This window comes from Oncorhynchus keta, chromosome 12 (assembly GCF_023373465.1).
Source record: "Oncorhynchus keta strain PuntledgeMale-10-30-2019 chromosome 12, Oket_V2, whole genome shotgun sequence".
Taxonomy (NCBI): Eukaryota; Metazoa; Chordata; class Actinopteri; order Salmoniformes; family Salmonidae; genus Oncorhynchus; species Oncorhynchus keta.
Genome location: NC_068432.1, coordinates 39,244,476 through 39,272,121, shown reverse-complemented (window position 1 = coordinate 39,272,121; position 27,646 = coordinate 39,244,476). Strand labels below are relative to the sequence as shown.

The 27,646-nt window shown below is 44.7% G+C and overlaps 3 protein-coding genes and 1 long non-coding RNA gene across 59 annotated transcripts in view; 1 reads left to right on the top strand and 3 right to left on the bottom strand.

Annotated features, from left to right (window-relative positions):
- The window catches only part of LOC127906366 (uncharacterized), a 31,000-nt gene extending 27,917 nt beyond the window's left edge, over window positions 1-3,083 (top strand). The window contains exons 3-4 of one of the 3 annotated variants that reach the window (XR_008061041.1): window positions 288-360; window positions 3,019-3,083. This is a non-coding gene — a long non-coding RNA (uncharacterized LOC127906366). Of the gene's footprint in view, window positions 1-287; window positions 361-1,573; window positions 1,639-2,218; window positions 2,392-3,018 lie in introns of those variants that run through there. The other 2 variants (XR_008061040.1, XR_008061042.1) reach the window with 2 other exon arrangements.
- Window positions 1-15,896, bottom strand: part of LOC118391489 (M-phase phosphoprotein 9) — an 82,714-nt gene extending 66,818 nt beyond the window's left edge. For 4 of the 5 annotated variants that reach the window (XM_052458289.1, XM_052458290.1, XM_052458293.1 and 1 more), the window contains exons 1-9: window positions 15,752-15,896; window positions 14,673-14,953; window positions 14,417-14,564; window positions 13,366-13,455; window positions 12,428-13,276; window positions 9,833-9,905; window positions 6,454-6,557; window positions 5,736-5,852; window positions 5,174-5,661 (exon numbers count right to left, since the gene is read on the bottom strand). In XM_052458289.1, coding sequence (XP_052314249.1) covers window positions 5,174-5,661; window positions 5,736-5,852; window positions 6,454-6,557; window positions 9,833-9,905; window positions 12,428-13,276; window positions 13,366-13,455; window positions 14,417-14,564; window positions 14,673-14,917 — 2,114 coding nt within the window. In that variant the 5' untranslated portion in view covers window positions 14,918-14,953; window positions 15,752-15,896. The remainder of the gene's footprint in view (window positions 1-5,173; window positions 5,662-5,735; window positions 5,853-6,453; window positions 6,558-9,832; window positions 9,906-12,427; window positions 13,277-13,365; window positions 13,456-14,416; window positions 14,565-14,672; window positions 14,954-15,751) is intronic. The other variant, XM_052458291.1, reaches the window with a different exon arrangement.
- Window positions 15,897-16,556: 660 nt separating this feature from the next.
- LOC118391488 (cyclin-dependent kinase 2-associated protein 1) lies at window positions 16,557-19,329 on the bottom strand. 2 transcript variants are annotated; one of them, XM_035782936.1, is made up of 4 exons: window positions 18,981-19,329; window positions 17,614-17,717; window positions 17,346-17,472; window positions 16,557-17,172 (listed from the first exon to the last, which is right to left on the bottom strand). In XM_035782936.1, the coding sequence occupies exons 1-4, from the start codon at window positions 19,012-19,014 to the stop codon at window positions 17,105-17,107; spliced, it is 333 nt and encodes a 110-aa protein (XP_035638829.1). In that variant the 5' UTR covers window positions 19,015-19,329; the 3' UTR covers window positions 16,557-17,104. The 2 variants fall into 2 exon arrangements, with proteins under 2 accessions (XP_035638829.1, XP_035638828.1); XM_035782935.2 differs by lacking the exon at window positions 18,981-19,329 and adding an exon at window positions 18,290-18,458.
- An 84-nt stretch (window positions 19,330-19,413) lies between these two features.
- LOC118391487 (protein strawberry notch homolog 1-like) overlaps window positions 19,414-27,646 on the bottom strand; it is a 33,318-nt gene continuing 25,085 nt past the window's right edge. The window contains exons 21-36 of one of the 49 annotated variants that reach the window (XM_052458244.1): window positions 27,363-27,532; window positions 27,028-27,159; window positions 26,661-26,796; window positions 26,104-26,216; window positions 25,923-25,994; window positions 24,885-24,984; window positions 24,378-24,452; window positions 24,148-24,294; window positions 23,866-23,960; window positions 23,657-23,743; window positions 23,277-23,491; window positions 22,929-23,122; window positions 21,096-22,687; window positions 20,470-20,757; window positions 20,290-20,361; window positions 19,414-20,217 (exon numbers count right to left, since the gene is read on the bottom strand). In XM_052458244.1, the coding sequence (XP_052314204.1) occupies window positions 22,524-22,687; window positions 22,929-23,122; window positions 23,277-23,491; window positions 23,657-23,743; window positions 23,866-23,960; window positions 24,148-24,294; window positions 24,378-24,452; window positions 24,885-24,984; window positions 25,923-25,994; window positions 26,104-26,216; window positions 26,661-26,796; window positions 27,028-27,159; window positions 27,363-27,532 (1,700 nt within the window). In that variant the 3' untranslated portion in view covers window positions 19,414-20,217; window positions 20,290-20,361; window positions 20,470-20,757; window positions 21,096-22,523. Of the gene's footprint in view, window positions 20,758-20,945; window positions 21,060-21,095; window positions 22,688-22,928; window positions 23,123-23,276; window positions 23,492-23,656; window positions 23,744-23,865; window positions 23,961-24,147; window positions 24,295-24,377; window positions 24,453-24,884; window positions 24,985-25,922; window positions 25,995-26,103; window positions 26,217-26,660; window positions 26,797-27,027; window positions 27,160-27,362; window positions 27,533-27,646 lie in introns of those variants that run through there. The other 48 variants (XM_052458243.1, XM_052458248.1, XM_052458249.1 and 45 more) reach the window with 48 other exon arrangements.

Below are 27,646 nucleotides of genomic sequence, written 5' to 3'. Positions count from 1 at the left end.
GGTTTTTCTACTGCTCCGTATGCATCAGTTACACAGGTTATTCTACTGCTCCGTATGCATCAGTTACACGGGTTATTCTACTGCTCCGTATGCATCAGTAGTTACACGGGTTATTCTACTGCTCCGTATGCATCAGTTACACGGGTTATTCTACTGCTCCGTATGCATCAGTTACACAGGTTATTCTACTGCTCCGTATGCATCAGTAGTTACACGGGTTATTCTACTGCTCCGTATGCATCAGTTACACGGGTTATTCTACTGCTCCGTATGAATCAGTTAGACAGGTTATTCTACTGCTCCGTATGAATCAGTTACACGGGTTATTCTACTGCTCCGTATGCATCAGTAGTTACACAGGTTATTCTACTGCTCCGTATGCATCAGTAGTTACACGGGTTATTCTACTGCTATGTATGCATCAGTAGTTACACGGGTTATTCTACTGCTCCGTATGCATCAGTAGTTACACGGGTTATTCTACTGCTCCGTATGCATCAGTAGTTACACGGGTTATTCTACTGCTCCGTATGCATCAGTTACACGGGTTATTCTACTGCTCCGTATGCATCAGTTACACGAGTTATTCTACTGCTCCGTATGCATCAGTTACACGGGTTATTCTACTGCTCCGTATGCATCAGTAGTTACACGGGTTATTCTACTGCTCCGTATGCATCAGTTACACGGGTTATTCTACTGCTCCGTATGCATCAGTAGTTACACGGGTTATTCTACTGCTCCGTATGCATCAGTAGTTACACGGGTTATTCTACTGCTCCGTATGCATCAGTAGTTACACGGGTTATTCTACTGCTCCGTATGCATCAGTTACACGGGTTATTCTACTGCTCCGTATGAATCAGTTACACGGGTTATTCTACTGCTCCGTATGAATCAGTTACACGGGTTATTCTACTGCTCCGTATGCATCAGTAGTTACACAGGTTATTCTACTGCTCCGTATGCATCAGTAGTTACACAGGTTATTCTACTGCTCCGTATGAATCAGTTACACGGGTTATTCTACTGCTCCGTATGCATCAGTAGTTACACGGGTTATTCTACTGCTCCGTATGCATCAGTTACACAGGTTATTCTACTGCTCCGTATGCATCAGTAGTTACACGGGTTATTCTACTGCTCCGTATGCATCAGTAGTTACACGGGTTATTCTACTGCTCCGTATGCATCAGTAGTTACACGGGTTATTCTACTGCTCCGTATGCATCAGTAGTTACAGGTTATTCTACTGCTCCGTATGCATCAGTTACACAGGTTATTCTACTGCTCCGTATGCATCAGTTACACGGGTTATTCTACTGCTCCGTATGCATCAGTAGTTACACGGGTTATTCTACTGCTCCGTATGCATCAGTTACACGGGTTATTCTACTGCTCCGTATGAATCAGTTACACGGGTTATTCTACTGCTCCGTATGCATCAGTAGTTACACAGGTTATTCTACTACTCCGTATGCATCAGTAGTTACACAGGTTATTCTACTGCTCCGTATGCATCAGTAGTTACACGGGTTATTCTACTGCTCCGTATGCATCAGTAGTTACACAGGTTATTCTACTGCTCCGTATGCATCAGTAGTTACACGGGTTATTCTACTGCTCCGTATGCATCAGTAGTTACACGGGTTATTCTACTGCTCCGTATGCATCAGTAGTTACACGGATTATTCTACTGCTCCGTATGCATCAGTAGTTACACAAGTTATTCTACTGCTCCGTATGCATCAGTAGTTACACGGGTTATTCTACTGCTCCGTATGCATCAGTAGTTACACGGGTTATTCTACTGCTCCGTATGCATCAGTAGTTACACGGGTTATTCTACTGCTCCGTATGCATCAGTAGTTACACGGGTTATTCTACTGCTCCGTATGCATCAGTAGTTACACGGGTTATTCTACTGCTCCGTATGCATCAGTAGTTACACGGGTTATTCTACTGCTCCGTATGCATCAGTAGTTACACAGGTTATTCTACTGCTCCGTATGCATCAGTAGTTACATGGGTTATTCTACTGCTCCGTATGCATCAGTAGTTACACGGGTTATTCTACTGCTCCGTATGCATCAGTAGTTACACGGTTATTCTACTGCTCCGTATGCATCAGTAGTTACACAAGTTATTCTACTGCTCCGTATGCATCAGTAGTTACACGGGTTATTCTACTGCTCCGTATGCATCAGTAGTTACACAGGTTATTCTACTGCTCCGTATGCATCAGTAGTTACACGGGTTATTCTACTGCTCCGTATGCATCAGTAGTTACACGGGTTATTCTACTGCTCCGTATGCATCAGTAGTTACACAGGTTATTCTACTGCTCCGTATGCATCAGTAGTTACACAGGTTATTCTACTGCTCCGTATGCATCAGTTACACGGGTTATTCTACTGCTCCGTATGCATCAGTTACACGGGTTATTCTACTGCTCCGTATGCATCAGTTACACGGGTTATTCTACTGCTCCGTATGCATCAGTAGTTACACAGGTTATTCTACTGCTCCGTATGCATCAGTAGTTACACAGGTTATTCTACTGCTCCGTATGCATCAGTTACACAGGTTATTCTACTGCTCCGTATGCATCAGTTACACGGGTTATTCTACTGCTCCGTATGCATCAGTAGTTACACGGGTTATTCTACTGCTCCGTATGCATCAGTTACACAGGTTATTCTACTGCTCCGTATGCATCAGTTACACGGGTTATTCTACTGCTCCGTATGCATCAGTTACACGGGTTATTCTACTGCTCCGTATGCATCAGTTACACGGGTTATTCTACTGCTCCGTATGCATCAGTAGTTACACAGGTTATTCTACTGCTCCGTATGCATCAGTAGTTACACAGGTTATTCTACTGCTCCGTATGCATCAGTTACACAGGTTATTCTACTGCTCCGTATGCATCAGTTACACGGGTTATTCTACTGCTCCGTATGCATCAGTTACACGGGTTATTCTACTGCTCCGTATGCATCAGTAGTTACACAGGTTATTCTACTGCTCCGTATGCATCAGTAGTTACACGGGTTATTCTACTGCTCCGTATGCATCAGTAGTTACACAGGTTATTCTACTGCTCCGTATGCATCAGTAGTTACACGGATTATTCTACTGCTCCGTATGCATCAGTAGTTACACAAGTTATTCTACTGCTCCGTATGCATCAGTAGTTACACAGGTTATTCTACTGCTCCGTATGCATCAGTAGTTACACAGGTTATTCTACTGCTCCGTATGCATCAGTAGTTACACGGGTTATTCTACTGCTCCGTATGCATCAGTAGTTACACAGGTTATTCTACTGCTCCGTATGCATCAGTTACACAGGTTATTCTACTGCTCCGTATGCATCAGTAGTTACACGGGTTATTCTACTGCTCCGTATGCATCAGTTAAACAGGTTATTCTACTGCTCCGTATGCATCAGTTACACAGGTTATTCTACTGCTCCGTATGCATCAGTTACACAGGTTATTCTACTGCTCCGTATGCATCAGTTACACAGGTTATTCTACTGCTAGTTCCTCTGGTATATAGACTCAACAATATTAGTGTGGCTGAATATACACTGCTCAAAAAAATAAATGGAACACTAAAATAACACATCATAGATCTGAATGAATGAAATAATCTTATTAATATACTTTTTTCTTTACATAGTTGAATGTGCGGACAACAAAATCACACAAAAATTATCAATGGAAATCAAATGTATCAACCCATGGAGGTCTGAATTTGGAGTCACACTCAAAATTAAAGTGGAAAACCACAGTACAGGTTGATCCAACTGATGTAATGTCCTTAAAACAAGTCAAAATGAGGCTCAGTAGTGTGTGTGGCCTCCACGTGCCTGTATGACCTCCCTACAACGCCTGGGCATGCTCCTGATGAGGTGGCAGATGGTCTCGAGGGATCTCCTCCCAGATCTGGACTAAAGCATCCGCCAACTCCTGGACAGTCTGTGGTGCAACGTGGCGTTGGTGGATGGAGCGAGACATGATGTCCCAGATGTGCTCAATTGGATTCAGGTCTGGGGAACGGGCGGGCCAGTCCATAGCGTCAATGCCTTCCTCTTGCAGGAACTGCTGACACTCCAGCCACATGAGGTCTAGCATTGTCTTGCATTAGGAGGAACCCAGGGCCAACCACACCAGCATATGATCTCACAAGGGGTCTGAGGATCTCATCTCGGTACCTAATGGCAGTCAGGCTACCTCTGGCGAGCACATGGAGGGCTGTGCGGCCCTCCCAAAGAAATGCCACCCCACACCATGACTGAACCACCGCCAAACCGGTCATGCTGGAGGATGTTGCAGGCAGCAGAACGTTCTCCACAGCGTCTCCAGACTCTGTCACATGTGCTCAGTGTGAACCTGCTTTCATCTGTGAAGAGCACAGGGCGCCAGTGGCGAACTTGCCAATCTTGGTGTTCTCTGGCAAATTCCAAACGTCCTGCACAGGGTTGGGCTGTAAGCACAACCCCCACCTGTGGAAGTCGGGCCCTCATAGAGTCTGTTTCTGACCGTTTGAGCAGACACATGCACATTTGTGGCCTGCTGGAGGTCATTTTACAGGGCTCTGGCAGTGCTCTTCCTGCTCCTCCTTGCACAAAGGCAGAGGTCCTGCTGCTGAGTTGTTGCCCTCCTCCACATCTCCTGATGTACTGGCCTGTCTCCTGGCAGCGCCTCAATGCTCTGGACACTATGCTGACAGACACAGCAAACCTTCTTGCCACAGCTCGCATTGATGTATCATCCTGGATGAGCTGCACTACCTGAGCCACTTGTGTGGGTTGTAGACGCCGTCTCATGCTACCACTAGAGTGAAAGCACCGCCAGCATTCAAAAGTGACCAAAACATCAGCCAGGAAGCAGAGGAACTGAGAAGTGGTCTGGTCACCACCTGCAGAACCACTCCTTTATTGGGGGTGTCTTGCTAATTGCCTATAATTTCCACCTGTTGTCTATTCCATTTGCAAAACAGCATGTGAAATGTATTGTCAATCAGTGTTGCTTCCTAAGTGGACAGTTTGATATCACAGAAGTGTGATTGACTTGGAGTTACATTGTGTTGTTTAAGTGGAAGTGTTCCCTTTGTTTTTTTGAGCAGTGTATAAAAACATAACCAGCCCCTGGCCACTCACAGAGAGACGACCACAGGGTCTTCCAGCGATGCCGCTTTCTCCATACGAGGTTTGCCCCGGGAGAGTGTGTGGGAGTGCGTGTGCTTCCCAGACACAGCCAGTTTCATCAGGTTGCTGGTGTGTGTGTGGCTCCCCTCGTCCTTGCTGGTCTGAGTGGCCAAGGCTTTGCGCTGCTGGCTGCTGGGGAGCACCAGGGGCTTGGAAGTAGAGGGGGATGATGGGGCCAGTTTTATCTGAGCAGAGGCTACCTTGGCTGGGGTAGGTGCCGTGGCAGAGAGGCTAGAGGCATTGGAGGGGCAGTCTGTGTCCCCGGGGTTGGCACTGCCCTCGGCCATGCTGGCTGGGCTAACTGGGGTACAGGGGGTGCCAACGCGGGGGTAGAGGTGCGGCAGGGTGGGGTACGATGGGCTGCTGAAGTGGGAGGGCGAGGTGAAGCCGGAGGTCCGGTCTGACTGACGGAGGTGAACAGTGGGATCTAGAGTTAACACCTAGAACAGAGAGAGGAGTAGAGAGTTAGAGCTAGTGTCTGTGTGTCTGTGCGTCTGTGTGTGGGTGTGTATACCTGTGGTGATGTGGGGCTGCATGTGCGAGAGAGGTCCCAGTCGGTGCGTTTGGACTCAGTTCTCTGCTTGTTGTGGTAGATCTCTCTGAGAGACAGCTTCTGTTCCTCTGGAGAGGTCTGGAGGAGGAAGATAGAGACACAGACACTGTCAGAACAACACGCGAGGTCCGGGAGACACGCGCACTCTGGAGGGGTCCGGGAGACACGCGCACTCTGGAGAGGTCCGGGAGACACGCGCACTCTGGAGAGGTCCGGGAGACACGCGCACTCTGGAGAGGTCCGGGAGACACGCGCACTCTGGAGAGGTCCGGGAGACACGCGCACTCTGGAGAGGTCCGGGAGACACGCGCACTCTGGAGAGGTCCGGGAGACACGCGCACTCTGGAGAGGTCCGGGAGACACGCGCACTCTGGAGAGGTCCGGGAGACACGCGCACTCTGGAGAGGTCCGGGAGACACGCGCACTCTGGAGAGGTCCGGGAGACACGCGCACTCTGGAGAGGTCTGGGAGACAGAGACACACTCAACAACTAACACAATGGAGGGAGATGGAGCAATTATTTTTTTTACTTGGGATTGAGGTCTGTAAATTTCTCGTAATGCATATTATGCGATTCCCCTAATGCAGATGGTTTCGCGACTAACTTTTTCAGCACAATGAAAACAAACATTGTATTTAGGTGGAACAAGTTTGGATTGTCCTTTTGTCATTCACCTACCAGACTGATAGAGGCCTCCTGCAGCAGGAGGTCAGCTCCACTGTCAAAGCTGTCAGGTAGAGGGCAGTAGAGTTCACTCTCATCCAGACGCCAGTAAGTCAGACCTGGAGGACAAGAAGGCACCTCTTACTACATTATAACATTTACATTTACATTTAAGTCATTTAGCAGACGCTCTTATCCAGAGCGACTTACAAATTGGTGCATTCACCTTATGACATCCAGTGGAACAGCCACTTTACAATAGTGCATCTAAATCTTTTAAGGGGGGTGAGAAGGATTACTTTATCCTATCCTAGGTATTCCTTAAAGAGGTGGGGTTTCAGGTGTCTCCGGAAGGTGGTGATTGACTCCGCTGTCCTGGCGTCGTGAGGGAGTGTGTTCCACCATTGGGGAGCCAGAGCAGCGAACAGTTTTGACTGGGCTGAGCGGGAACTGTACTTCCTCAGTGGTAGGGAGGCGAGCAGGCCAGAGGTGGATGAACGCAGTGCCCTTGTTTGGGTGTAGGGCCTGATCAGAGCCTGGAGGTACTGAGGTGCCGTTCCCCTCACAGCTCCGTAGGCAAGCACCATGGTCTTGTAGCGGATGCGAGCTTCAACTGGAAGCCAGTGGAGAGAGCGGAGGAGCGGGGTGACGTGAGAGAACTTGGGAAGGTTGAACATTATAACAACCTCAGTCCTAGACTGCTTCATAACTACTTTATTTCAAACACTTAGCAGTACAGCGTTGCAGCGAAGGCAACAGTGTGATTCAACAAGATCACTTAGTATGTAGGCCAATGTCTAACACTAGAACCGCTGGGCTGCGAGGCACCACTCATCAATATAACGAGCAGTCATTCTGACTGCAACATTCTAAAAGTGTAATTAATACATTTCATATATGCTCTCTCTAAAATAATAATTTGGTTGTGTTCATGAAGGTGTTCAATAACATCAGAATATACTTCTTTTCATTTTAAATAATAAAACATGTTCATTTGTTTACTGTAGGCTATATGTAAAAACAAAAAAAATATCTTCCATTCCTCTCAAATTTTAGAAAAGGCTGTTGCGCAGCAACTCACTGCCTTCCTGAAGACAAACAATGTATACGAAATGCTTCAGTCTGGTTTTAGACACAATCATAGCACTGAGACTGCACTTGTGAAGGTGGTAAATGACATGTTAATGGCATCGGACCGAGGCTCTGCATCTGTCCTCGTGCTCCTAGACCTTAGTGCTGCTTTTGATACCATCGATCACCACATTCTTTTGGAGAGATTGGAAACCCAAATTGGTCTACACGGACAAGTTCTGGCCTGGTTTAGATCTTATCTGTCAGAAAGATATCAGTTTGTCTCTGTGAATGGTTTGTCCTCTGACAAATCAACTGTAAATTTCGGTGTTCCTCAAGGTTCCGTCTTAAGACCACTATTGTTTTCACTATATATTTTACCTCTTGGGGATGTCATTCGAAAACATAATGTTAACTTTCACTGCTATGCGGATGACACACAGCTGTACATTTCAATGAAACATGGTGAAGCCCCAAAATTGCCCTTGCTAGAAGCATGCATTTCAGACATAAGGAAGTGGATGGCTGCAAACGTTCTACTTTTAAATTCGGACAAAACAGAGATGCTTGTTCTAGGTCCCAAGAAACAAAGAGATCTTCTGTTGAATCTGACAATTAATCTTAACGGTTGTACAGTCGTCTCAAATAAAACTGTGAAGGACCTCGGCGTTACTCTGGACCCTGATCTCTCTTTTGAAGAACATATCAAGACCATTTCAAGGACAGCTTTTTTCCATCTACGTAACATTGCAAAAATCAGAAACTTTGTCCAAAAATGATGCAGAAAAATTAATCCATGCTTTTGTCACTTCTAGGTTAGACTACTGCAATGCTCTACTTTCCGGCTACCCGGATAAAGCACTAAATAAACTTCAGTAAGTGCTAAATACGGCTGCTAGAATCCTGACTAGAACCCAAAAAATTTATCATATTACTCCAGTGCTAGCCTCCCTACACTGGCTTCCTGTCAAAGCAAGGGCTGATTTCAAGGTGTTACTGCTAACCTACAAAGCATTACATGGGCTTGCTCCTACCCATCTCTCTGATTTGGTCCTGCCGTACATACCTACACGTACGCTACGGTCACAAGACGAAGGCCTCCTAATTGTCCCTAGAATTTCTAAGCAAACAGCTGGCGGCAGGGCTTTCTCCTATAGAGCTCCATTTTTATGGAAAGGTCTGCCTACCCATGTCAGAGACGGTCTCAACCTTTAAGTCTTTACTGAAGACTCATCTCTTCAGTGGGTCATATGATTGATTGAGTGTAGTCCGGCCCAGGAGTGGGAAGGTGAACGGAAAGGCTCTGGAGCAACGAACCGCCCTTGCCGTCTCTGCCTGGCCGGTTCCCCTCTTTCCACTGGGATTCTCTGCCTCTAACCCTATTACAGGGGCTGAGTCACTGGCTTACTGGGGCTCTTTCATGCCGTCCCTGGAAGGGGTGCGTCACCTGAGTGGGTTGATTCACTGATGTGGTCATCCCCCCTTGGGTTGTGCCATGTCGGAGATCTTTCTGGGCTATACTCAGCCTTGTCTCAGGATGGTAAGTTGGTGGTTGAAGATATCCCTCTAGTGGTGTGGGGGCTGTGCTTTGGCAAAGTGGGTGGGGTTATATCCTTCCTGTTTAGCCCTGTCCGGGGGTGTCCTCGGATGGGGCCACAGTGTCTCCTGACGCCTCCTGTCTCAGCCTCCAGTATTTATGCTGCAGTAGTTTGTGTCGGGGGGCTAGGGTCAGTTTGTTATATCTGGAGTACTTCTCCTGTCCTGTTCGGTGTCCTGTGTGAATCTAAGTGTGCGTTCTCTAATTCTCTCCTTTCTCTCTCTCGGAGGACCTGAGCCCTAGGACCATGCCCCAGGACTACCTGACATGATGACTCCTTGCTGTCCCCAGTCCACCTGGCCGTGCTGCTGCTCCAGTTTCAACTGTTCTGCCTTATTATTATTGACCATGCTGGTCATTTATGAACATTTGAACATCTTGGCCATGTTCTGTTATAATCTCCACCCGGCACAGCCAGAAGAGGACTGGCCACCCCACATAGCCTGGTTCCTCTCTAGGTTTCTTCCTAGGTTTTGGCCTTTCTAGGGAGTTTTTCCTAGCCACCGTGCTTCTACACCTGCATTGCTTGCGGTTTTAGGCTGGGTTTCTGTACAGCACTTTGAGATATCAGCTGATGTACGAAGGGCTATATAAATAAATTTGATTTGATTTTGATTTGAATTCAACGTGGCGTGCCTTTGTTACAACAATCAAACAGAAACCATGTGTTGGAACACGGAAACAGCTTGTTATAATAAGAATACAAAGAGTAGTGTGTGTTGTTACCTGAGACCTCAGACATGAGGCTGTCACTCCTCCTCAGAGGGAAGGAGTTGGTGGAGGGAGCAGCCCACCCATGCTGAAAACAGAGATTAAATGAAGAGAGGAGAGAGAGAAGAGGAGGAGACCCAAAGCTTTCTCTAGTCCTTTTCTAAATGCTTCCAAAGCAGGGCAGACAATGTATGGAGGTCATTTCAGTGCCAAAATACATTTCATTTAAATTCCATATTTTTTTAAATTTGATTTATAATGCACAAATTGAATCATTGAATTCAGAAATGTAACTTGTATTTCATGATTTAAAACTGAATTTAATGAATATTGCATTCAGTTTTAAAATGCCATTTATTTTTAATTAATTATTCAAGTTCAATATTTATATATTCAATTTCAATATGGTACATTGTAGTTTATAAACAATCATTTCAAGTTGATCAAAATGTAATATTTTCAACTTTTCAGATGCATTCCGATTCAAATTTTCAAATTCTGTTCTCTAAATTCAGATTGAAAACCAGAGTCAACATCCTGGTACTTTGTCAGCCAGGAAAGGTAGAGGAGAACAGATAGAATCAAACACTCACTGTGGTAAACAGAAACTTTTTGCGGTTTCTGAAGCCAAAGTGGCATATTGAATTTATTTTCTTCCAATGAATTTGTCTCTAGCATTTGAACCATTTTGGCTATGAACCATTATAACCAACTGCGCTATTGAAAAAGGCCTTCAATTGCGCAAAGGTAGCCACTTCAGGCTGAGGAGTGAGTTTCATTGATCCCCATCTGCTACACTAATACAAGTCTTCAAGATCCAGCAAGGTTACTCACCTGGTTTGGTGATCCATGCTTATGTGATGAGAACCTTGCCTAAGACCTGGAGATGTGTAAGTTTGAGGTGTTATTTTGTGATAGATTCAAGTTGGGGCGGACTGGCCATTTGGCATTTCGGGGAAATGCCAGACGGGCTGGTCAATTTTTAGCACATTGGGGCCAATAATGGGGGACTTAAGGAAAATAATGGGCCGGTGTAGGGACCTCAAGAAAAGTATTGGCCAGTTTGCTAGAAATGCCATGTACGATTTATGGTCCCAGTCCACCAATGGTTTCAAGTCTCCATCAAGGGTAGTCATTATATGGTTAACACTGTGTTAGCTAGTTAAGCTAAAGCCTAGGCATTGGTCCTGTGACTTGGCGGAGTCTCTTCAAGGATGAGTTGAAAGGGGGGTGAAGTGGCCACCCTTCTCTGATGAGTAACTTGTCTTGAGACCTGAAGAGTTACATTGTCTGGCACACAGGAGCCCTGGGTTAGAACCCCTTCAGACAAACTTCCACGTCTTCATGTCTCAGCTAAGGCTGCTCATCACATAGCCTCGCGAGCAGGCTGATCTCATGAGCTTACATGAATGGTTCGCTACACACTGTAATAGGTCTGGTAATTACGAGGCTACTCCTCACATGGCTGGATCACCAAACCACCTCTGTCACACTCTCATTAAATGAGGTGCACAGATCCTTCTGTTTGCCACAGAAAGGGTTGTTGTTATGCAGTAGGCCTGATTTAGAACCCAGTCAGTTATATTGGTGCCGTGATCTGAGTAAGAGGTCAAAGGGAGGTGAAATGTAACCGAGGTGGTAACCGACCTTGCTGGAGACTTGAAGACTTGTGTTAGCTTCCTAAAAAAATCCCCATGGGCTTTATCTAAGTGGGCTAACACAGTCTCATGACACGCAGGAGACCTGGTTCGAACCCAGTCAGTCACAAGAGCAAGATTAAATAGAGAGTGGAAAGGCTATCCTTAGAAGGACTATGACTGCTCTTCAACTGTATTCTTATGGCAGCCAAATCATTTTTGTGACACATATAGTATGGCCTGTGATCATCATAGAGGAGAACAGAAAACGCATTCATGCTCTAGAGTCTCTTAGGTTTCAGCAATGGGGTCATAATAGTTTATAGGCAAAGCGATTCAAACGCTAGAGACAAATTCATAAGAAGAACATAAATACAGCATGGCACATTGGCTTCAGAATCCACCAGAAGCTTCTGTTACCACAGAGAGCGTTTGATTCCTGGCTGGAAAAGTACCAGGATGTCGTCTCTGGTTTTGAATCTGAATTTAGAGAACTGAATCTGAATGCATATGAGAAGTTGAATATATGAAACTTTGATTAACTTGAAATGGATGGTTTGAAAACTTGATACACAGTCAACAAATGCAATATCTACCATATATCTACCATATTGAAACTGAACATATAAATATTGAATTTGAATATTCAATAAAACATTTTAAACTGAATGCAATATTCATTGAGTTTCAAATCATTAAATACAAGTTACATTTATGAATTAAATTATTCAATTTGTGCATTAAACATCCAAAAATATTACATTCAAATTCAATATCCTAACACAAATTATAAATTATAAAATTCAAATACAATTTCTGTTGGCACTGAAGTCGCTCCATAACAGTGACACACACAGACAAAATACATGGTGATATAACAAAATGCCAGAGCACTATACTGACTCTAGTAATCCAAAGATAAAATTATCTAGCTACAATAAATTGTAATGGAACAGGCCGGTGCTAGGCATACCTGGTCCTGGAGGTCAATGTCGTCCAGGGGGCTGTCTCTGGGGCTCTTCCTGGAGCTGGGCTGCTGCTCCTGGGGGGAAGAGGACTGAGGGTCACTCTGGCCCAGGTACGGGGCCTGAAGGGGTGAGGGGGAGGCCTGGGGATGTTGGGCCTGCCCTAGCCTGCTCTTCTTGGGTTTGCTGCGTCTCTGTCTTTGAGCCCAGGATGTCAGCGGTTGGCTGGAGGTTCTCTGCTGCTCAGGTGGTGGACTAGGATTGGCTCTAGGAGCCACCTCATTGGCAGAGGCGCTCCTCTGTTGACCCTCCTGGCCAATCAGAGTGATGTCTGTGTCGTCCTGGAGGTGAAGGGACCAGCTAGGCTCCTCTTCGACCTGGCCTGTCTCCTCTGCTCCCCCCAGAGTCACTGTCCCCTCCAGCCCTGTGCCCCAGGCCGATAGGGTCCCGTACCCACTGCATAGCACCGTCCCTGCCCCATCAGCACACCTCTCTCCTAGGGTGACCGGCTCTGGCCGGGGGGGTGGGGGTTGAGGGGAGGTGGAGCTCAAAATGGTTTGGGGGACAAAGAGGGAGGTGAGGGGAACAGAGAGGGGCGAGTTCCCATTGGGAGGGTCCGTGCAGGTTGAGGGATGGTTGGGTTTGGAAGTGGGGGGTGAAGGGTAGTCCTTGGTAGTAACAACAGGGGAAGAGGTGTAGTCTGGGTGTGTCTGTGTGACAGACAGAGTAGATGGGTAATCGTGATGTGTCTGTGTGTTGGTGGTAGCAGTAGGGGTATATGGGCAATCGTGGTGCGTCTGTGTGCTGGTCTGGCGGTTCTGGAGCTGAACTAAGGCTTTGATCTCATCCTGAATCAGCTGGAGGAGAAAAACAATCACAGTGTAAACAGCCATCATTACATACATCATCGGGTATTCTAGAAGAGGCCAAGTATAGTAGTACAGACCTGTATTTGGCACTGGTACTGTTCTTGCTGAGCCAAGATCTGCTCTTGGTATTGTTTCTCTACTAGCTGAAACAGATGCAGCCATCGGCCCTGTTCAACAAACACATCTTCAACATTAGGTCTGTAAACCATAGCACAAGACACAGCATTGGAAGAGTTGTTCTTGGAAGTATGGGTGTCCAGCGTGAATATAAATATAGCAAATAGTCAGTGTTCTGATTGGAGGGTAGAATAGTGACAGCTGGGAGTTAGGCTCGCAGCTGGGGTCTGAGTGTGTGTGTGTGTGTGTGCGCGAGGCGCACCCGGAAGCAGCTGTGCTCCAGTTATGACGTGAGAAGGGGGAAACCGTTGTACTATGCCATGCACCCAGGGAGGGGGGTATGCACCTGATATTACAGCCCATAAAAAAAAACAGATTCCCTTTGAGACTGAAATATAGATATTTCAGGGTACAATACCAGAACTGGGCTTCAGAACAATAGTCTAAACTAGACACGTGAAATCTAGCATGTGTTTTTTTTAGATCAGGAAAAATGAACAAGAGGAGACAAGGGCAGGTCATTAAGACAATTGAGAAAGATCCCTGTATTCAAAGCTGGGGAATACAGTACTATGTATCTCCCAGGTGTATTTTCCTCTATGTGTGAGATGAGATGGCACTGCTGCATCACAAATCATCTCCCGTGTCTGAAGAGATCAGCTGCAGTGGTGTGATGTGTGCAGTCTGGGGGCCGATTGTGTGCATGTATCTTTGTGTGCGGTCAGCTGAGATCCACAGAGACAGCAGAAGCGACTGAAGAGAGATGAGGCTGCCCAACACACTGCAGGAGAATAATGACCATGCCAGCTAACCCCAACGTCACCCTTCACAGGGAGAAGTTCAGAGAACACACACTTCTCTGAAAAATGAATTGCCATGGAGATTTCTCCATCAGTTGCTGTATTACTACTTGAAAGTCCTTCCACACTAAATACAAAATCTCCTACATATCCGTGTTGTCCACCTATCTTGTAGTTACACACCAACACTGCCAAACAGACACATTCCTACCTCACAGTCCTTCCACATCTCCGGGTCAGTCTCCCCACTACTCTGTATCTCCTGGACCAGGGCCCTGAGGGTCTCCAGGGAGGAGGGGTTTATGAAGGGAAGACACTTCCCAGACACAAAGACCTCCTCCGTACTGAGACACAGACTCCTGAGGAACACAACACACAGGAGTTAGGACAAGGGATTAGGATGGATTGTACTTTCCATACCTCTTACATTAACACCTCCAGTCAGAGAGACCAGTCTCTACACACACCTGATCTTCTGGGGGAGGCTGCATGCTGGGGTCATGTCATAAGCTCTCCCATCCACAGCCCCCTCTACAGTCTTGGAGGTGATTTTGCGTTCCTCCGGCCCGGCTAGCCCCAACCCAAGCCCCAGACCCGAGGCTGCTGAGGTGCCCTCTGAGGACTCACTCTCCTTGCCCCCTTCCCCGTTGGCATCGCCAAGGCAGTGGCTCAGGCTTGAAACATCCTCAGAGATACTGTCATCTGTGGACATGCTTATGGACTCACGACCTGGGGAAGAGTATGATACCTACAGGGGAGATAGAGGGGGTCAATGAATGGGTGGAAGGAGGGAGACAGCTCCCCCTCAACCTACAAGGAGATAGAGTGGGAGGGTCTAATACCTGCAGGAGATAGAGGAGAAAGGTCTAAAGTAACATATGACAAACATGGACTTCAGGGTGAACTGTCCCTTTAAACTCCAGACAGACAGTAACCAGGGCTGTGATGTGAGATGAAAACTTTCAATTTCACTGGGGCAGATTAACTTGCATACATCTGGATCAGCTTAGAGAAGGCTTGCGATATATAGCTGACAAGAGCATTAACCAGCATTAAACAGATAAGCTGTCATAGCTTCCATTAAATAGCTCACAGGGAAGGAAGCTTGCATGAATGGCATCACGTCACAAAAACTGACCATGCAACATAACCTCCACTGTCAACACGACCAGCTGCTTTGATGTAATATTGTTCTCTCCTTGATAAGGGAATAAACCCCGCTACATAGCTATCCAGCGAAATATGCCTGGATATCGTAGCTAGTAAGTACCCTTCTGCTCGCTAATACAGTATCAACCTATTGATTGCCTGGCCAGTTTCCAGTTTGGTTGCTGGCTGGATCCTACTGTCTAGCTAGCTAACCATGTTAGCCTAACTGACAAGTTTGCAGGCTTCAACGTTTACGTGTAACGTTAGCTAGCGAACGTTACATATTGACAATGATTGAAACTAGCGCCTTAGTTATACGCGCAATAAGCACATAATCGATTCAGTTAATGTGTAAAGTAGGTGATTTAGATGATAAATAAAGCTACCATTAACTTACCAGTTAACTTGTAACGTAACTTCACCCATATTGCCTCTCAACAATACTAACCAGCTAGTCTACTGCATCTAATGTAGTTTTTACTCGGGCTAGCAGTGCTGCAGCACAATGTTCAATGGCAAAACATAACGCAATGTCTAATTGGCCAAATGAAATAGAACACGAGTTACCTGATTGGCTGTCTCTCTTATTTAAGCCTTATGACTGGCTAAGATGCACAATTGCAGTACACAACAATGGGCATGATTGGCAGAACTTGTAGTAAGTGACACATTCGCTGCAAGGGTAGACGTCCAATGAAACGTGCAAGGATACCAAATTGTTACGTTACAAATGTGCAATTGCTCATGTTACATTGTTATCTGCGATTCCAAAATGGATAGTTACGTCTACTTAATGTGTTATATCCCGTATTCATGGTAAATACTAGTCTCTCTCGGGCCCTGTTCAAGTTTCAAATTCATTCATTATCCGTGACAACATGTATTGCTGTTCACCACTGGCCAATTAGTTCAATCAGTGCTTATTGCCTAAATCTTGCTGGGTTATGCAATATCCAAGGAATTAATCACTGAAGATGAGCCTAAATCAGTGGTCCTGCTTGCTATTTTCCTGATATGTCCATCCAACAGTATATTCCCTCTATTCAACCAAGACAAGTTGACTTAACAATGACAGCCTACTTCCTCTCAATAGCCACCTTCTAATCTATTCAAGTTGGGTGATATATCTGTATTTTCCTCCTAAGGAGCAAGGTTATAGGAGACCACTAGGGTTGTTTTCACACATTTTCAAAACAATTACATTTGTATTGAAAATACATTTTATTACACAAGTAATAAATACATACAAAGATGCAAGTAACAGCATTTTCATTATTGATCCCAAAAAAGAACCTCAACATGAATGAACAAATGTATTTGGCACATTTCTGTCCTTCACTTGTTCAACCATTAAGGGTCTGGAATTCAGACCAACATCTACCAAAAAGTGTTCCTCTCCTAGTCTAATCCGGTACAAGCCATGCAATGTCTACAATTAACTGAAGGCCATGATTGACCCATACGTTTGCATGCAAAAATTACTATTAATTTTAAATATGAAGTCAGGAAACTGTGACCCCAAAACGGGGCATGAACAAAAACCAAATCCGTTGAATTCTGAATTCTATTCTAGTGTCCCCTTTCCCTCCTTTTCTCAAATCTGAACCTTTCACAAACATTTTCTTGACCTTTTTAACCATCCCTTATTTTGTTTTCCATTCCTCTTTTTAGAGGATGTGCCATGCAGTGGTCTTTGACATGGTGAGTGAGAGTATTGGTTCTTCTACAGGAGAGGGTAGTGCTTCTGTAGCTAGGACCTGGCATTTCTCTCAGTCTCTGCCAAGCACTCCCGCACCAGTCCCCTGGCATGGATGATACCTTTGGGGAAAAGTAGGTTACACCAAAATGAACAACAGTAATTCACCGACTGAATGACAACTCTCTAACCAAGTTAGAGTTAGTAGGTAGAGGACTAATGTGTAGTCTAGATAATGCCGTTTGTGTTACCACACAATAGAGGTATTGTATTATTACAGAAGTTTCCACATTACCTCGTTTTATTCTCTCCATGGCACTCTTGCTGCCGGCGTAGGTGGGCCGGATCTCCTTCCCTAGCTCCTCGATGATGGCCAGCAGCTCTGAATACTTACTCTGGGGTACCTGGCTGCTGCTGGATCCCTGACCACACAGGGACAGGAGAGGAATAAGTCACTTTACCAAAGGAGTTACCTACGATGTAACTACACATTTGTTTTAAAATGTCAGTTTTATTTCCTGCATTGTAGAATTAGAAGAAGCAATTTGGGTGTATGCCTGAACCTGTGTGAAGCCCAAGGAGGGTGGCGCGTAAACATCGTTCACCAGCGGCCTGTAGGACTGCAACGTGGCCAAGTTGGCTGCTGATGGAGACGGAATGTTCCCAACTGTTGGGAGACAAATACAAACAAATATAGGGTCAAATATGATATTACCGTTCACCAGATAGTACAAATTCTACATATTGCATGTTCACATAGCCAACAATGGCCACAGTTGTAGTGCGCATGTTTTTTATGCAATAAGCCTTGTTAAACACTAGATGTCCTCGAAGGTTCATAAAGGAATATCCCTGGCAGATCAATCAACAGCTCCACAAGACTATCATGGAGGAAGCGGAACAGGGCTGACTAAAGAAGCCAAAGTGATACATTTTTGTCACAACGTAACGACACCCGCCAGGATGGCATGGGACACAGAACGAAAGAGATTATTTTTCGGAACATATGGAATTTCCCACCTCTGCCGTTATAGCCAATGAAGATGAGGATGTGGCTTTTTTACATTAGTAATAATGGCGGATATGAATTAGCCTAGCTCCCAGGATCTGACCCTATATATAACTGGACAAAAACTACAGACACGGTCTTTCTCCAGGTAACGTTATTCTCCAAAAGACCGAATTTAACACTCGATTTAACGGATGGATGGTTGAGTTTAACCGATATTGTTCCCTTACCCTGGTTCCCAGAAGTTCCTGGAATGTGCTGGTGGACATTGGGTTTGTAAGACATTCCCAGAGACATTGTAAATTAAAGAAATAAAATGACCCGAAAATCAAATTCAGTGAAGCGTCTGTCTCTCACTTTTTGTTTACAGCAACGGCACCCGGCAAATATGGCCGTCACTTTATATTGACACCCACAATGCATTCTATCACCACAATAGACAATCCCGGATAATCTGACCGAAAATGCTTCCAACGCGATTTACACAACTTTCAGTACATTTGAAAAGCAAAAATACTTTTAGGTTTATTTAAATGACATATTTTGTAACTAATTCACGTTGGATTTATTTTATTGAAAATATTTTTAAATTGTCCGGCTGCACAGAATACATCTGTAGACCACATAGAACATTTTAGTAGAATTTCAAGCCTAATGGACTAAGAAAATATTTCATTTTGATTCGTCTTAATTATAACAAAACAACAAAAAGTAAAAAATAAATAATTTAATTAGCCTATACAATCTCCTCTAACGTGTGATACTAGAGCGTGGGGTAAAATCTACACCTTTCTAGTTACACGGTTGGTCAGATGGTAGCGACTCGTGCAACAGTATTGCTTTTGTTCGTAACACTTTGTAGTAGACCACCATAGCGCAGCCAAAAAACAACAATATAAAACTAAGTCAATTTAAGATTACCTGTCTTTGTCTGTGGATTTGGAGACGCATCCATTGTTGCCTCGAATTGGCCACTTTCCCCTCCTATAAATTCCCTCTTACCTAAATATTAAGCATAAAGATCAAACAAAATCTTATCTACTACAAACACACGTGCACTGGAGGCCCCTCTTCTGAAGATTCTCCCGTCTTCTCTCAAAGCTGTGATTGGGCCCGTGCTGATACGATGTAACCCCTCCAATTTGTGGTACAGGACCCGGTCATTCTCTTGACCATTGGTGGACAGGCAGCGGCCACGTTCTATTGCCCAATCATAGCTTTCAGCGTCATTACCCCATGGAAGTTGTGGGATGGGATTGACCCCCAAGTGATGGCCTAAAAACCAAAGTAGAGGGGACCTGTTATGAGTGGTGATGATTAAGGAGTACAGCACATCATAAAAAAACGTGGACAATTAAGTATACAGATTTCTTTTTTAATAGTTGAGGAAAATGCCATTGAGGAATGATATGAAAACTGTAGTTTTCTAACTTTATCCTTGGTATTTATTAGTCATTAAGAGGTAGAAATCTTGCACTCCGTTAAATCATTTAATACAGATTTGTTGTAGAACATGTCAGTAGTGCAACTCGTGCAAAGATGAAATTACACCATCCTTCAAGTGTTAACGGCTATTTAAGCAAAAAACGTTTCTTATGCCCAAACGACACTATACACATTGGTATAGCAAAGTAGCATCCTAAACTCAGGCTTTTTACATCACTTAATTTTAAAAAAAATATATTTTTAGAAAGTCTTCCGCCCCTGTACATCCTGTCTCAAGTGACAAAACAGATAAAAAGTACCAGAGATCAAGCAGCAATGTTGCTGACTGGTAGAGATTCGAGGTTAGATTCCAGTTCAGAATCAGTGAGGGAACAAGTGCCCAATCCCAAGAATCCTGAGTCACACGACAAACTCATTCCACAGAGGGTCGAGTGTCTGCGTGTTTTTGCTCCTCCCTTGTACTTGATGAATTAAGGTAACTAATTAGTAAGAAACTCCCCTCTCCTGGTTGTCTAAGTCTTAATTAAAAGGAAAAACCAGCAGACACTACAAGGACCTCCATGGAATGAGTTTGAAACACCTGTTTTAGATATCCATGAAGTGCCTAGGGCAGTAGTGTCAAACTCATTCCATGAAAGGCCTAGGACAGTAGTGTCAAACTCATTCCATGAAAGGCCTAGGACAGTAGTGTCAAACTCATTCCATGAAAGGCCTAGGGCAGTAGTGTCAAACTCATTCCATGAAAGGCCTAGGGCAGTAGTGTCAAACTCATTCCATGAAATACCTAGGACAGTAGTGTCAAACTCATTCCATGAAGGGCCTAGGACAGTAGTGTCAAACTCATTCCATGAAAGGCCTAGGGCAGTAGTGTCAAACTCATTCCATGAAAGGCCTAGGACAGTAGTGTCAAACTCATTCCATTAAAGGCCTAGGACAGTAGTGTCAAACTCATTCCATGAAGTACCTAGGACAGTAGTGTCAAACTCATTCCATGAAGTACCTAGGACAGTAGTGTCAAACTCATTCCATGAAGGGCCTAGGACAGTAGTGTCAAACTCATTCCATGAAGTACCTAGGACAGTAGTGTCAAACTCATTCCATGAAGTACCTAGGACAGTAGTGTCAAACTCATTCCATGAAGTACCTAGGACAGTAGTGTCAAACTCATTCCATTAAAGGCCTAGGACAGTAGTGTCAAACTCATTCCATGAAGTACCTAGGACAGTAGTGTCAAACTCATTCCATGAAGGGCCTAGAACAGTAGGGTCAAACTCATTCCATGAAGGCCCTAGGACAGTAGGGTCAAACTCATTCCATTAAGTACCTAGGTCCTAGGTACTTAGTGTCAAACTCATTCCATGAAGGGCCTAGGACAGTAGGGTCAAACTCATTCCATTAAGTACCTAGGTCCTAGGTACTTAGTGTCAAACTCATTCCATGAAGGGCCTAGGACAGTAGGGTCAAACTCATTCCATGAAGGGCCTAGGACAGTAGGGTCAAACTCATTCCATGAAGGGCCTAGAACAGTAGGGTCAAACTCATTCCATGAAGGGCCTAGGACAGTAGGGTCAAACTCATTCCATTAAGTACCTAGGACAGTAGTGTCAAACTCATTCCATGAAGGGCCTAGGACAGTAGGGTCAAACTCATTCCATGAAGGGCCTAGGACAGTAGTGTCAAACTCATTCCATGGAGTGCCTAGGGTAGTAGTGTCTGCTGGTTTTTCCTTTAATTAAGACAGACAACCAGGTAAGGGAGTGTACTTGCTAATTAGTGACCTTAATTAATCAATCAAGTACAAGGGAGAGAAAACACGCAGACACTCGGCCCTCTGTGCAAAGAGTTTGACATGTGACCTACAGGATCAAATAGATACCAGTGAATATGCTAATTGATACCACCTTTGCCTCCAAGGTGCAATCTTTACCACAGATCCAATCCTTTCAGATTTACACACCTACATGAGGTAAAAGGGATCCGTTTTGAATTCAACAACAAACTAGCTTGAATACTAGCTTTTAATGTAGTGTTATTAGACAGCTTGTATTGACAAACAAGATCTGTCGGTTCACGTGCAGTTGTATAATAACACTCCAGGAGTGTATCTGCTGTAGTTTGATAGTACAAGATATCGAATCTGATGCCACATATCAAACAACCCGTTCTGAACATCTTTTGAATGCAGAAGAATAAATGCAGGAAAATGAAGTTATTTTAAACCATGCACAATCACAATTCTTGATAGTCAAGCTGTAAACAATTCTGTCGGTAGAAAGGATACACCAATGTTTGATAGAAACAAGGATTGTTTCAGAAATTGCACTACCTATGGAATAGGGTGCCATTTTAAATGTAGTTATGGTGAGAGTTGTCGTCATCATGCCTGAGACTTGAGTCGTGATAGAGTAAAATCTCAAATGAAGAAAGCAAGCAGTTGGTGTGTGGTCATGCATCTCAGGTAGACATTTTGTAAAACACCTGTTTAAAATTTTTTTTTTTTTTAAATCACGTGTAGCTTAACGAACACCTGAGCACTGTCTGAGCACTGTCCAGTCACCTGTAGAAAACAAAAACCTGGGTGACATCCCCCATCCGTCAGTAGAGAAGGCACACCCCATCGTTTACATAGAGCTGAGGGAGAGGGGTGCAACAGGAAAAACAGTCTGGCATTTTTAATAATGCCACTTCTCCATGCGTCCTCTACTCTCCCCCCTTCATCACCGCAGCCTCTTCTAAATCCTCAGCTCTGAATCTCAGAGGAATATTATTTGTCAAGCCAACTCCTCTGGATGTCAAAAGGGAGACTGTCTCCTCTTTGGACATAAACCCTGAAATCTTAACTTAGTCACCGTGGTTTAGCTTCAGGGAAAACCACAACTCAGCACCTTAGGAGGAACGGAGAGGGAGAAGAGGTGGTGGGTAGTGTCACGGTAGAGATTCAGATGGAAATGTTGTCGTATCCCATCAGGTTGGGTCGAGAACCCAGGGTGTGGAGGAGAAAATGAGTGTCGAAGCCCATCAGGTCAGACTGGGTGGTGAACCCATGTTATGCATGTGGCTGAGGCTCTGAGGGTGCAGCTGCTGCCACTTCTGCTGCTGCTGAACGGCCAGTTGCTGAGACTGGTCAGACGACGACAGGATGTTGGTCAGAGGAGAGACGCAGTTAATTGGAATGATCAGGCCTGGACACGAGAGATGGGAAATAACCACGTTAGAACAAAGGAAAATAATGCACTTCTCTAGCTACCTCGTAGTCCAACCTCATTTCAACATCTGTTCATTTATAGTTCACTTGTTGGGGAGGAGAGGGACCAGCTTCTACTTATGTACAATACTCCTCTGGTAAGATACATTACAGGTTGCGACTAAAAATATATATTTTTCAAAAACTGCTTCTGCCAAAGACTTCTAGCATCAACTTACCCACAATCCTCTGCCCGTCCTCCGTCCTGAGACGGACGATCTGCATCTTGATGTTGGTTCCGCTGACGGAGGCCAGGACTCCCTCCACCTTGGTCCACACACTGAGCACAGATCCACAAAGCACGTAGTACGTCCTGCAGCGCAGACCCACCTCACACTGCAGACCCACCGACACCTTCTTACAGTTACCACGCCTGGAGGGAGGAGAAGGGGTTAATAAACACGAGTCAACCTTTTTTCTGACTAGTTCATTAAACTATACGGGTAAAGAGTAAAACCTGCTAGTGAACTTGACAACTGCCAAAACCACCACTACAACTTTATAGTCATATGAGAAACAACACCAACCAGTAAGCATGAGAGCAGATCTCAGCTGAAGACTGGTACTGATCCATCCAGTGCTGCTTGGCATCATCTGACAGCACCTTTTTACACTTCTTCTTGATGTCAGCATAGGCCTCCAGTTTCAGCTGTTTGCCTGTGTTGGGTCTGTAGACCAGGAACAGCCTCTTCTTACTGTTCACCTCCTTCACCAAGATAGCAGTCTTCTTGTTGTTCCTTATCTGGGGGATCAGCAAAATATTTAGAGTTTGTAAAACAAAACTAAATCTAGGGAAATGTTATGGCAATAAAAACTATGAAAATCAGAATGTTATCATATTTGCTGCTAATATGTAGTGTTTGCCAAACTCTACAGATAAGGAAATGTCTGGTTGGTCTTTTAGTACCTGTACATAGAAGCCATCGTCGGGTCCACTCTGCTCAGCCCAGGCATGGGTAGCATCCTCCCAGGCCATGCCTCTCTCCACACTCACCTGACACACACAAACAGTATTTACAAAATGGAAAATGGCTACCGGTCCGTTGTAGCAAGAGAGTTCCTTGTTAAACCAGTTTCTATTCCTGTCTAGTGAGGAGAAACAACGGTCGGCTGTACCGTGTAGAGCTCCACATGTCCGGAGGTGGAGTAGCCTGGAGTCAGGAACTTTTTGGCTTCCATCTTCTTCACCTTCTCATCCCCAGAACCTAGGTCTAGAAAGAGACCGAGATAAACAATACTAATCAGATCCACATAGCAGCCATTTTGTCCAGACCCAGTCTGAAATCTTGGGTAGTTTAATATTGTAGGTGTCATTTAGAGTATAGTCCCTCATTCACAGTAGTTGACATTAGTCTCCTTTAACAGAAAAGGTTTAAGGCTATTCCTCTCCGGTCTTACCCAGAATGCCCATGTCGTAGCGTCCATTCTTCTTGGCATTCTGTATGACGGCTGCCAGCGTGTCAGAAAAGTACTGGAACAGAGCGTTCTGCTCCTGCACCGCCATCCCCAGGATACGGTTCAGGAACTTCCCTATGTTGTTGTAGTCTGGGAAGAAGAGAGGAAAGAACAGTACAGTCTAATACTTTTTAATGTGATCTGACAAGGCTTAAAGTCAGAGCCAGTCTCACCTTTGTCCAGAGACAGGATCCCTGATCTGTCCTCCACATGGATCAGACCCACTCCGATCAACCCATGAAGGATCTCTGCCAGGGAATAGGATGAAGACAGAACCACATTTTTAAAGTTTAACTAGGCAAGTAAGTTAATAACATTCTTCGTTGCAATGACGGCCTACCCCGGAAGATGCTGGGCCAATTGTGCACCGCCCTATGGGATTCCCTATCACAGCCCGGTTGTGATACAGCCTGGATTCAAACCAGGGTGTCTGTAGTGACGCCTTTAGCACTGAGATGCTGTGCCTTAGACCGCTGACCACCCAGGAGCCCACAGATGGAAGTAAGACAACAGCCATGCACCAGAAATAGATTCACTCAGCTTGTGGACTGAGCCAGTCATGTGAATTCTAGACATGAAAGAATCCCCAGTATTAAGCAGGAGAACGGAATTTCCCTTGGCTCAAAATAGGGACATAAATCCTACAACCGAGTCCCAAAATCTGTCCACACGAGACATACCTTTGTAGAAATCCCCTTCGAAGTTCGATGGAGGATTCACTAACGGAAAGTCCAGGTTAACGATGGACTTCATCACAATCTCCAGAGCATTTCTGCCATACTGTGGATTGGAGAAGAAAGGAGGTTACAACGACAACTACAGGAAACCACACACACATACAAATTATATTTAGTTGTACATTATCGTTCAATGTTTGGGGTCACTTAGAAAGAGGTAACGCCGGGATGCTGGCCTTCGAGGCAGAGTTGCGAGAAGAAAAAGCCATCTCAGACTGAAAAGGAAACAAAATTAAGATGGGCAAAAGAACAGACACTGGAACTCTGCCTAGAAGGCCAGCATCCCATAGTCGCCTCTTCACTGTTGACATTGACACTGATGTTTTGAGGGTACTATTTAATGAAGCTGCCAGTTGAGGACTTGAGGCATCTGTTTCTCTAACTAGACACTAAATGTACTTGTCCTCTTGCTCAGTTGTGCACCGGGGCCTCCCACTCCTTTCTATTCAGCTTAGAGCCAGTTTGCGCTGTTCTATGAATGGAGTAGTACACAGCGTTATATGAGAGCTTCAGTTTCTTGGCAATTTCTCACATGGAATAGCCTTCATTTCTCAGAACAAGAATAGACTGACAAGTTTCAGAAGAAAGTTATTTGTTTCTGGCCATTTTGAGCCAGTAATCAAACCCAAATGCTGATGTTCCAGATACTCAATTAGTCTAAAGAAGGCCAGTTTTATTGCTTCTTTAATCAGAACAGCTTTCAGCTGTGCTAACATAATTGCAAAAGGGTTTTCTAATGATCAATTAGACTTTTAAAATGCTAAACTTGGATTAGTTAACATAACGTGCCATTGGAACGCAGGAGTGATGGTTGCCGACAATGGGCCTCTGTAGATATTCAATCAAATAAAATAAAAATGTTCCATCTACAATAGTCATTTATAACATTTACACAATTTCTGATCTATTTGCTCTTCTTTCAAAAACAAGGACAATTCTATGTGACACCAAACTTTTGAATGGTAGTGTATATATGCTTACTTTGTTGTCGAAGTTAAACCTGCTGAGATCTCTCGTCTCTGTTGCTCTTCTGTCTCCATGGGTGAGGGCACCCTGTGGAACACACATATCACATGTAGCATCAGTGGCTCAAACATGGGTGATAATATCCACGTTTTCCACTGCTCAGCTCAATTGAACCACTGACAGGACAGATTTTTACCAGGCTCTCCAGTCTCTTGGCCACAATGGAGGCAAACCTCTGTTCCCCAGCCAGCTCAGAGATGAGGAACACATACTCAGGAGCAGTCACCTGGTTAGACCTATGGGTCCTCCCTGAGAGAGAGACATTGGCACCATTAAGCAGAACACACATTTAATTAGTCTAAATACCTCACACCTGCTGGTCCCATTGTATCAGAGTGGGAAAAGCCAGAGGAGACACGCCAGCTAAATTAACTACCATGAGCCACATTATCAAGACAAGTAAACACCAAAAGAATAGAGTGAAAATAAAGTTAGATTTAATTTCTATAGCATTTTCACTTGGTGAAACGTCAAAGGTTTTGTATAATATCTGCTAGTGGTTTTGAAAATAGCACCCACAAGCCTAAATTGGTCACAATTGTGTACTATGTCATCCATTTCTTATGACATGTGACGGATTGCAATTCGTACAATATATGCGAAACTGCTCAAGATCCCGGACTGCATCTTTAAGTCTCAGTGCTTGAGACTGTATGGGAGTAATGAAACCACAGCCAGAAATACTTTACTGACCAAACTGCTGTATGGCTCTGTCTGCACTCCAGGGCAGCTCCAGGGTCATGTGGACCCTCCTCCTCTGGTTCTTTACTCGCCGGTCAGCCTGCAAGGAGATGCCCGAGCTGGCCGCTTCCGAGATGATGGCTATGTTCTGGAGAGGGAGAAGAACAAGCTTAGGAATGGTTTTATGCCATCGTTTGTGACTACTCTAGTCAACTGATTCTATAGATATGTGACTCAAACAAGCAGACTGCCCCCCACTGCCTTGCACACAACCTACATTTCTCAAGTCAATGTGCTTGTACCCCTCGCCTAAATCAGAAACATGGGGTAATACTGTTCCATTCTCTCCTCCTATTTCTCTCTTCCCATCCTCCCATACCTTCTCTCCGTCCATGAACCTCTGTTTCTCTGTGAGGTTGAGGATCTCCACAGGAACATCCAGCTCAGATCGAGACTCGTAGGAGATGCTGCCATCGTCGTTACTGACCACCCGGCCTTTACGCCCAGTCATCTGGAACACAGAAAGGATGTGAGAACAAATAAAATAATCTAACATATGATAAGAAAGTCAAGAGGGCCATCTCTAGCTTAAAACATTTACACATTTGCAGTTAACAATGAGTGGACTTTAAGCTTCTTTTAATAATTTTTATTTTATTTTGTCCAGATCCTGGGCCACTGTTCTTTGTATCCATATTTAATTGAACCCATTACCTCAGCCACGTTGTCGGGTCCTCCCAGCTCATCTATGAGTTCATCCAGAGTGTTGGGAGGTAGATCCTGAGCCAGCTTATCTAGCTGGTCCAACAGATCTCTCTTCATCTGCTGAGCATCTTCCACAGCATCCTGACTAGTCATACAGCTGTCATCTACCTCTACCTTGGCTGATGGATGGATATGAGGGGTAAGAAAGAGGGAGTAAAAAATACAAAAAAATGTTGAATGTTCATCGTCATCTGCTCATGCTGGCTGGTTATACAATCCTAACTCAGACTGTA